The 8,590-nt window shown below is 51.2% G+C and overlaps 2 protein-coding genes across 5 annotated transcripts; both read left to right on the top strand.

Annotated features, from left to right (window-relative positions):
• Positions 1-303: 303 nt before the first annotated feature.
• On the top strand, positions 304-3,890 carry LOC136767616 (ankyrin repeat domain-containing protein 35). The gene is made up of 5 exons (XM_066721517.1): positions 304-787; positions 1,048-1,818; positions 2,387-2,476; positions 2,951-3,016; positions 3,392-3,890. The coding sequence occupies exons 1-5, from the start codon at positions 320-322 to the stop codon at positions 3,461-3,463; spliced, it is 1,467 nt and encodes a 488-aa protein (XP_066577614.1). The 5' UTR covers positions 304-319; the 3' UTR covers positions 3,464-3,890.
• A 503-nt stretch (positions 3,891-4,393) lies between these two features.
• On the top strand, positions 4,394-8,309 carry nudt17 (nudix (nucleoside diphosphate linked moiety X)-type motif 17). 4 transcript variants are annotated; one of them, XM_066721515.1, is made up of 9 exons: positions 4,394-4,500; positions 5,068-5,163; positions 5,321-5,443; positions 5,552-5,735; positions 5,849-5,874; positions 6,553-6,645; positions 6,770-6,868; positions 7,101-7,237; positions 7,521-8,309. In XM_066721515.1, the coding sequence occupies exons 2-9, from the start codon at positions 5,089-5,091 to the stop codon at positions 7,714-7,716; spliced, it is 933 nt and encodes a 310-aa protein (XP_066577612.1). In that variant the 5' UTR covers positions 4,394-4,500; positions 5,068-5,088; the 3' UTR covers positions 7,717-8,309. The 4 variants fall into 4 exon arrangements, with proteins under 4 accessions (XP_066577612.1, XP_066577613.1, XP_066577610.1 ...); XM_066721516.1 differs by having other exon boundaries at positions 4,397-4,500; positions 5,071-5,163; XM_066721513.1 differs by having other exon boundaries at positions 4,399-4,505.
• The last annotated feature ends 281 nt before the right edge of the window (positions 8,310-8,590 follow it).

Below are 8,590 nucleotides of genomic sequence, written 5' to 3'. Positions count from 1 at the left end.
TTGTGGCCACACCTCCCCTCTCTCCCTCCCCCAGGGGCGCCTGCAGTCGGATTTCGTACCCCTGGAGGACCATGAGCGGTGCCGGGCATCCTGGCAGGAGAGCGTGAGGGAGCTGGAGCGCCTGGTCCTGCAGCTGACCGCCCAGAACCAGAACCTGCGGGGGCAGCCGTGCCCACTAGATCGGCCAGGCGAGCGGCAGGGGCCGAGGCAGGGGTCAAGGCAGCGGCCACCCATCAGCAGTAGGGGCTCTCGGCCCGTGTCGGTGGGGGACTTTACGGGGGAGGGAGGGGCAGTGGTGGGGAGCAGCGGCTCTGCCCAGATGAGACCCTGGAAGTCTGAGAAGGTGCTGTCGGGCGGCCAAGGGGAGCAAGGGGGACCAGGGGCAGAGCGGCAGTCAGCCGGGGGCAGGTGGGAATCAGAGCCGGATGTCATGGATTCGCTGCTGGAATTCCTCCAGGGGGCGACTGTGCACCCTAAATTTTCCCCCCAGTCTGGCCCTCCCGTTCCCATCCTTTCTGCCAGCCCTGGTCCTGGGTTGTCCTGGAGGCGCATGGGCCGTATATTCCAGACGATGTCCCCCAGGGTGTCCCCCCCTGCCCCTGGTACTGTCCAGCAGGGGAAGGAAGCACCCGCCTGCGTCTCGGTCTCCGGGGTGGTCCTCCAAGAGAGGAAGCTGGCCAGGAGGGAGAAGAAGGAAGAGGACGAGGGAAGGGGGGATGGAGACAAGACAGAGAGGATGAAACGGGAGCTGCGGCGCCTGGAGGATGACCTGAGCAGGGAGAAGGAGGTGAGGAATGGGTGCAGTGAGCCAGAGAGTAGTGCTGCCATCACCCAGACCTGGTCCTCTGGGTCTTGAGCAAGATCACTTAATTCTTAATTCTGGTGACAGTGATTAGTTGAGTTCTGTCATTGAGAAATGTGTCTCTCCAGGACCAGGGCTAGAGACCCTGCTCTACTGTACTGTGTCGCCCCACATCAGTGTTTGTAGTCTGCTCTTATTGTTGTGCTCAAGGCGACTCAGACCCCTCCCCTCTGTCACCCCCCCAGGTGTCCAGAAATCTCCAAGCCCAGCTGGAGATCCAGGAGGCCGAGATCCGAACCTTGGGGGACTATTTCCCACCTGACATCCTGTGGGAGGAGGCAGAAGAAGCGGGGGTTGGTGGCGGAGGGCCGGATGAGGTGGACAGGGGGCGGAAGGGAGCATTCGAGTGTCCAGCGATGAAAGAACTGTTGCAGAAGGTGGCAAGCCTATCCCTGAGGTACCAGCAGGCCCAGACCACATTGAGGACTCAATTAGAGGAGCTCCCAGAGGCCAGGCAGCGCATCCGGGCGCTGGAGGAACGTCTGGGGGAGCTGGGACAGGAGACAGTGAGCCGGGAGGAGCACCAGCGGACAGTATTGGGGCTGGAGAGTAAGGTGGCGGTTCTGCGCATTGAGGTGGAAAGGATGGAGGAGGACCTGGGCCAGAGGCGGGCGGAGGTGGAGCGTCTGCAGGCCGAGGTGGACCGGGCCTGCGGTGAGGTGCACAACCTGGAGGCTCGGGAGGATCGACGACTGGATGAGGCCCGAGCGGAGGCAGACAGGGAGGCCAAGGCCCTGCGTGGGGAAGTGGGCCGGCTGTTTGCCCAGTGCCAGGCTGCCCAGCATGAGGTGGAGGATGAGCGGAGGGGGGGCGCCAAGTTGAGCCAGCAAGTGACAGATCTGGAGGCGAGGCTTGCCAACCGGGAGAGCGAAGCCTGGGGGCTGAGAGAGAGCCTAAGGCAGCTGCAGGAGAGGGCAGACCGGCTCGAGGACTCCGGACGGGACAAGGACCACATGGTGAGGCCTGGAAACCAGCCCGTCTCTCTGGACACCACCTGTCCCAATACCATGTTAGGCCTGTGCCCTGGTCTGTCCCTTCTGTCCCCTGACACATTCACCATAGTAGGGCACTGTTGAGATCGGGTGGCTCAGTGTGGTAGCACACAGTGAAGGCCTTCGGGAGTCCATGGAGGAGACCACTGCCACACACCGATGGGGCAACCACAGTCAAAACCCTGGCAAAAGTGCCCAAATGCTGAAACATTGTTATTATAATAATTATTATTGTTGTTCACGTTCCTGTTGTTCTTGTAAACCATTTAAAATCAATCTTCCTGAGTTATTAAATATTTACTGCAACTTGTTCTTTATTATTTTTATTAAATCGCTTAATAGATGTGTGTCTCCCAGGGCTATTAAAATGTCATATCAATCTAAATGCAATGTATCAGCACAAGCATAAAGCATGCTACATCACTGCCAGACAGATGCAGCAACCTGGACAAAAGGTCGAAAATGTTAGACAAGTCATAATGCTTTCTTGTGTCCAAAACCTAGCTGGATCTCTTTGCTTCTCTGTCATCAGATTGTCCGCCTGCAGGACGAAGTGGAGACGCTGTCCAATCAGAGCACCTTCCTCCAGCAAGAGACACTCAAACTGAGGGAGCAGATCAAGGTCAGATGGAGCTGTTTTGAAACTAGGCCCCGTCTCTGTAGCTCATTGTATGACAGCAGTTGGCCTCCTGTCCCATTTTAGCCTCGAACAGCAGCCTGGACCCCAACCCCAGCCAACGCCAGTGCCGGGCCCACACAATTCCACATTGGTTCAGTTACCTCAGTAGAAATGCAGCCCTAACAAAAGCCTGAGTTCACTGGGTACTCCAACACTAAGCCCAGCCCAAACCACAGCCCAACCCTCATTTCAACACTTTGTATCAATAGACAAGTTCAATTACTCAAACTTATTTAATAATTTAACCCATCCCCATCCCCCCTTCACTTGTATCCCGAATTCAGACATAGTGTTGGCAAATAATCTCATTTGGGATTTTCAGATTTCTTGCGTTCTTCTTGGTTATTGTGATCGTTTCTTAAGCTTTCCCATTCTGCAGTGAATGCTGATGTGTCCGGTGTGTTCTGTTTCTCTCAGGTGGTCAGGAAGCACCACCACGATGTGATCTCGGTGTACCGAACACACCTGCTCAGAGCTGCACAGGTAAAGTTCACACAGATATAGACACAGGCAAACATGCACACACACACACACACACACACAGACACAGATAAACACATCAACACAGACTCAGGTATAAACACACAGACACAGACTCAGTTAAACACACACATGGAAACAGGTAAACAGAAACACACAGACACATGTAAAAACACACATAGACACAGGTAAACACACACAGTTGTGCCCTGTGCATACAGCGATATTCAAGTGCCATCTGAGTGTAGTGTTGTGCTCGGGAGGGGTGCAGCATTCAACCCACAGCCGAGCTCAAGGCAGGAATGCAGAGTTTGACATACTGTTGGAATTTTGTACACTGCTGCCCGACTCCCGGCTTCTGTCACCCACCCCCTCCAGGGCACGATGGATGACGAGGTGCACAGCATGCTTCTGCACATCTACAGCATGCAGAGACAGGCGGTATGCTGAACCAGATCTCCAGCTTTCAGGACTCTGGGGAGACACGGTGCCCATGTTATGGGCTGCAGGGACAGACCACAGGCTGGATGTAGCACAGGACTTGGAGGTCTCTGTGGGGAGGCGTGGTGACGTGTTGGACTTGGGCCTGTGCTTCTGCCTGTGTGGCATGGGCCTACTCTCCCCTGTGCCACCTGGGTTTTCGCCCCCGGTTTCCTCCCACTGCCCAGAGGCAGGCTGCTTAGGTGGACAGGCTGCTGTAAATTGCCCTGCTGCCATGTGTAAGTGTGTGTGTGTGTGCATGTGCATCTATGTCGCCCCCTTGTGATGAAACTGCAGCATGCACCTTGCCTGCCCTGGAGTGCTTTTGGCGAGAGTTACTGTCTGTTGTACAATCATAAAATTGTGTTGTAAATCGTCAATAAACAAATGAACAATATGGCTGATGTTGCAATTTGAACCTCTGTTTTGTATCAGAGTGGTAGGAGCTTTGTCTGCAACTTGTCTGTTGGGACAGTGGTGGGATGGGATGGGATGGGAGAGTTGAGATGTGAGAGGGCCCATGTGTGTATCAAGATACATATAGAGGTGCCCTATGACATTGTTTGTGTCACTTTTCTACCACAGTTTGTATTTTGCTTATTGGACGTGTATTAGCATATTATAATTGGGTTATGATGAAAAAACTGCTTAATTATGCTTGGGGCAATTTCAACTGTATGGTCAATAATAATAATGATAATAGTGATGATGATATTACTGATGCATACTTCTCCTAAACTAAATTATACTATTACTTGTTCGATTACACACGATCACTGATATTAAGCTGCATACTGTAAGTACAATAATACATACCCAGTCAGGCGCAAGGAGCAGTTCTGGCAGTGAACGCCAGGGGTCGTCCGTGTTGCGCTGCATGTGGAGGAAGCAGTCGGTCAGCAGCACGGAAGTAAACAGTTCCACTTCCCGTCAGCCTGTAACTAACTCGGAGAGCTACCGACATGAATGGACTTTCTCTTTAAGATAAGAAAGGGGAGTGCACTCGGGTATGGTTAGTCTCAAATATTAACTCTATATATGTGTATTTGAATCCTATGTGTTTATGTGACTGACGGCTCCATCGACGGAGAGCGAGAAGGGTCATGTATAGTTCATTAGTTGTCAGTATACAGTATACAGTATAGTGTTTGCGCAATAAAGGACCGTGTCCGTCATTGAAAGTTAATGACACAACGGGATGAAAATAAATGTACTTAATCTGGATTGAAAAGTGCAGTGGTTGCGTCTTTATCACAGATTTTGGCAGTTCTGCACAGATCGGCAACTTTGAACCAGTTTTATGCAATTTGCAGGTCTGCGCAAAACTGCGGAAATCTGCTCTACAGAAACCGAAATATCGTTAGCAGTGGTACAATGTCTGTCTTGGCACGATAAACAGATTTCACTTTAGTCGTGGTCAATTAAATGTATAGAGGTTGCGTTCTTGTAACCCAGACTTCATTAGTTCTGTGCAATGGGATCAGTGGAAATCAGCAGATCTGCGCAGAACTTAGGGACCGCAACTCTTTTAATGGGTCACCGTTGCCAGTGAGTGTCAACGTGTCTGTGCGCAGCAGCGGGCGGGAGTGCGGGCCATGGAGGCTGTGAAGAAGGTGCTGGTCTACCTGTCCGAGGGAAACTCGGTCCCTCAGTGCGCTCGCTTTGTGCAGGTCAGTCAGCTCTCCCTCTGTTTTCCTATTTGTGTCCCTTACCCCCCCTCTAAACACATACACACCTTCTCACTCAACTTTTGTCCCCGTTCCCCCCTTCTTTCCTTTCCTCCACTGATGTTTGTTCGCACCTCATTTTGCAACCGTCTCCGCCCAGAGCATCACGGGACACTTCCCAGGCTGCCATGACGACCAGGTGGAGGTGGGCTGCACGCTGGAGAGGAACTGCTTCGTGGTGTCGGCGGGCGAGAGGGAGGGCGCCACCAGGGTGCTGCTCAGGGTCAGATCCGCTTTTCTGTCTCCTCTGTGATCTGTGAACAATCGGCATCTTGCATAATCAATTTGGATTGGAAGCAGTGCTGAAGTCACCCCTGTCCCCCCCCTCCAGAGAGCTCCCTTCTGCTCCTTCAAGCACCTGTCACTCTCCGAGGCCGCCACCCTCCCACAGGACGTCCAGAACCGAGGTGTGGACGTAGGCGTGGCCATCCTGCTGCAGACGGCCGATCAGAAGGTGTTGCTGACGCGGCGGGCGGCCGGCCTGAGGATCTTCCCCAACGTTTGGGTGCCACCAGGTAGGGCTGGGTTCTGACTGACACTAATCAACATCATCACCAACACAACAATGTTTCCCAGGGCCCTCTGTTGTCGCCTATATCCGATTTCCTGCTCTTCCTGTCTCTTTCAGGGGGTCACGTGGAGCTGGGCGAAGAGGTAGCAACTCCGTCTCCGACCGCAGCCCCTGCTGGGACAGGTCTGGTGTTGGGCTGCTCAGTCCCACCCCTCCAGAGCGTAGTGATCCCAGGCGAGCTGCCAGTCGCTAGTCCTTTAACCGAGGACACAGTCCCTCCCAGCTAGACTCAGTTTAATGGCTGAACGGCCACCTCCCCTCGGTGTCACCACAAAGATCATGTGCATGGGCTGAGGGGTCTAGGGTGTGTTATTATTATTAAAAGTTCAAGTGTTCATGTTTTTCCATTTTCTTTTACATTGTTATTAATCTCTCGGATAGTTTGCTCCACAGTAATTATTTGATATCCCTAAGTGTGTCTAGATAGCACCTATGGGATTCCTCAACTGCACTATTTGCGCATTTTGATATCTATCAATCTATATAATGCGTAGATAATTTTCAGAGCTGTGTACACACACACACAATGTCAGAAAAATAAAATCTGATATATAAGTATGTGCACATTCCTTTACATCCTACACATTATTTTGACATATAATTACCCCTGTAGACAACTGGGTTTTCACTGGTGCATTCTGGGTAAAGTAACTTGCTCAAGGTTACAGCAGCAGTGTCCCCCACCTGGGATTTGACCCACCGTCCGCTTAGGAGTCCAGAGCTCTGACCGCAACTCCATACCGCTGCCCTGTGTTTTGCAGCTGCTAGAGGCTGGTCTGAGGGAGCTGAAGGAGGAGACGGGCCTGGCACTGACCCCTGAAGAGTTTTCATCCACGCTGCTGGGGCTGTGGGAGGTAAGAGAGGGGGAGGGGGATTGCGTGTGCGTGTGAGAGTGTTGGTTTCAGTATTCTCAAAATGTTTCATGATGTGTAGTGACTGTTTAAAGAACTGACTGTTTTGTCCTGTGCCCCCCACCAGTCAGCGTACCCCCCCATGCTGACCAGAGGGCTGCCACGGCGACACCACATCGTCATCTACATGCTCCTGCGCACCTGCCACACTCACCTGCAACTCCAGGTACCAAGTGTCAGTGTGTCTGGGCCACTTTGGCTGCCTCTGGGGGTTACTGTCAGTCAGTGCGTGTGTTTATATCTGTTACTTTGTTTTGCTGTCAGAGTAAATGTGTGTGTCAGTCTCAGTGTCAGGGTCCCAGTCAGTGTCTCTCCATGTCCAGACTGTGTATAAAACACTGGGAGGCCAACCTGTCTGTGTGTCTATTGTGACTGGTTTCTCTTCCCCCCTCTCTCAGTCCAGGCTGCACCCTGACCCCGGGGAGGTCAGTGGCTGTGTGTGGTTGGACACTGCGCTGGTCAGGGCTATTGTGTCTGCTGTGGACGGATCAGAACATTCTGGGACAGCACCACCTGACCTGCCCCTGACAGTCAGGTACTGACATTGTGGCTGTGTGTGGGTGTGTATTTACTCTGTTATTGTGTGTTAGTGTACATCTGTGTGTGTATTTCACTGTGTGTCAATGTGTATTCATGATGTGTCTGTGTGATGTTTCACTGTGTGCAGCTGTATTCCTGTGTGTGCTTTCCCCCGTATCCATTTGTGTTTTGCTGTATGTCTCTGTTTGCGTATGCGTGTGCGTGTGTGTGTGTGTCGCAGTACCTGTCTCCTCAGCTCAGTGCTGTATGTGGACTGATGTCTTACCTAACCCTTTCAGCATGTCGGAGGTATCCCTGGAGGGCAGTGTGAGTCAGTCAGCGTTGCCGGTGTCGGTGCTGTTGGGACGGGCTCCGGCATGGGGCGAGGACGTGGAGCGGGTCAGTACCGGCACCAAGTTCGCTCTGGAGCTGTGGCTGGACACACCGAGCACACAGGAGTCCTGCAGGTCAGACACTCCCCTGGACGCCCCCTGATCCCGGCCCACCCAACATCCTGGAGCCCAGCCCCTCCGTTTCCGTCAGTCAGACTTCTGTTGATTTTTTTTAAATTAAATAAAAGCAAATATCTGATAAAAGCTGATGTAGTAATGAATGACCACTACCGCCTACCATTTAAAATTCTGTGGATGTTCTATTGAGATATTTACATAATCTCTTTCCGTGTTAAAAATATAGGATGTTGGCTTTATAATGACACTTGCCTGTGATGCAGTTTGCTGTGTTGTCCACAAGGGGGTAAGCCATGATAATAAAATAAGAGGACTCGCCTTTGGGTGTGGACAAGGTAATATGTGTCCGGTTTAAACAAAACTGTTCTTGGCCAGCCTGACTATGGTGTACGAGGACATTGTGTACAAACAGGTGACCGGCCTAGATAATAATACTGGTTCAAGTAAAGTTCAGTACAGTCCAGTGTCTTCTGGTTTCCAGAATTATTACTATAATTGCTGTGGGTGATAAACATTCTCCGTCACATCATACAAATATTGTACTGTAAGCTACTCTTGTCATGCCTGTGTTTCTTTTCTTTCGTGATTGGTTGACAAATTAAACTCTGTATCCAATCACTTTGTTTGAATGGTTTTATTCAGGAAAAGGCGCTTATATATTTCACCAGCACAGTAACGTTATACCATATAAATTGTGGAATACTCGATTCGATTAATAATTTCGATTGGCGGGCAAAACTTGCCTTCTGCACCCCCAGATTGGCGTTTAATATTATCAAAGCACTTTCGTTTTGTATTAAACCATAGATAATTATTTGAAGAAGAATTTAAAATAAAATCAAAATGACAGAAGTGCATATGTTTACAATCAAATCACATTCAGGTAAGACTGATCAATT

The sequence above is a fragment of the Amia ocellicauda genome, chromosome 14, assembly GCF_036373705.1.
Source record: "Amia ocellicauda isolate fAmiCal2 chromosome 14, fAmiCal2.hap1, whole genome shotgun sequence".
Classification (NCBI taxonomy): domain Eukaryota; kingdom Metazoa; phylum Chordata; class Actinopteri; order Amiiformes; family Amiidae; genus Amia; species Amia ocellicauda.
Note: the sequence above shows the minus strand (reverse complement) of the source record. Positions and strands in the feature narration are given on the sequence as shown.

Excerpts from the sequence above, each read along its gene's own strand:
- LOC136767616 (XM_066721517.1), top strand. The coding sequence starts at position 320 with ATGAGACCCTGGAAGTCTGAGAAGGTGCTGTCGGGCGGCCAAGGGGAG. Across the intron at positions 2,477-2,950 it reads AACTGAGGGAGCAGATCAAG|GTGGTCAGGAAGCACCACCA; the intron begins GTCAGATGGAGC and ends TGTTTCTCTCAG. Across the intron at positions 3,017-3,391 it reads ACCTGCTCAGAGCTGCACAG|GGCACGATGGATGACGAGGT; the intron begins GTAAAGTTCACA and ends CACCCCCTCCAG.
- nudt17 (XM_066721513.1), top strand. Across the intron at positions 5,875-6,552 it reads ACGTGGAGCTGGGCGAAGAG|CTGCTAGAGGCTGGTCTGAG; the intron begins GTAGCAACTCCG and ends TGTGTTTTGCAG. Across the intron at positions 7,238-7,520 it reads GACCTGCCCCTGACAGTCAG|CATGTCGGAGGTATCCCTGG; the intron begins GTACTGACATTG and ends TAACCCTTTCAG.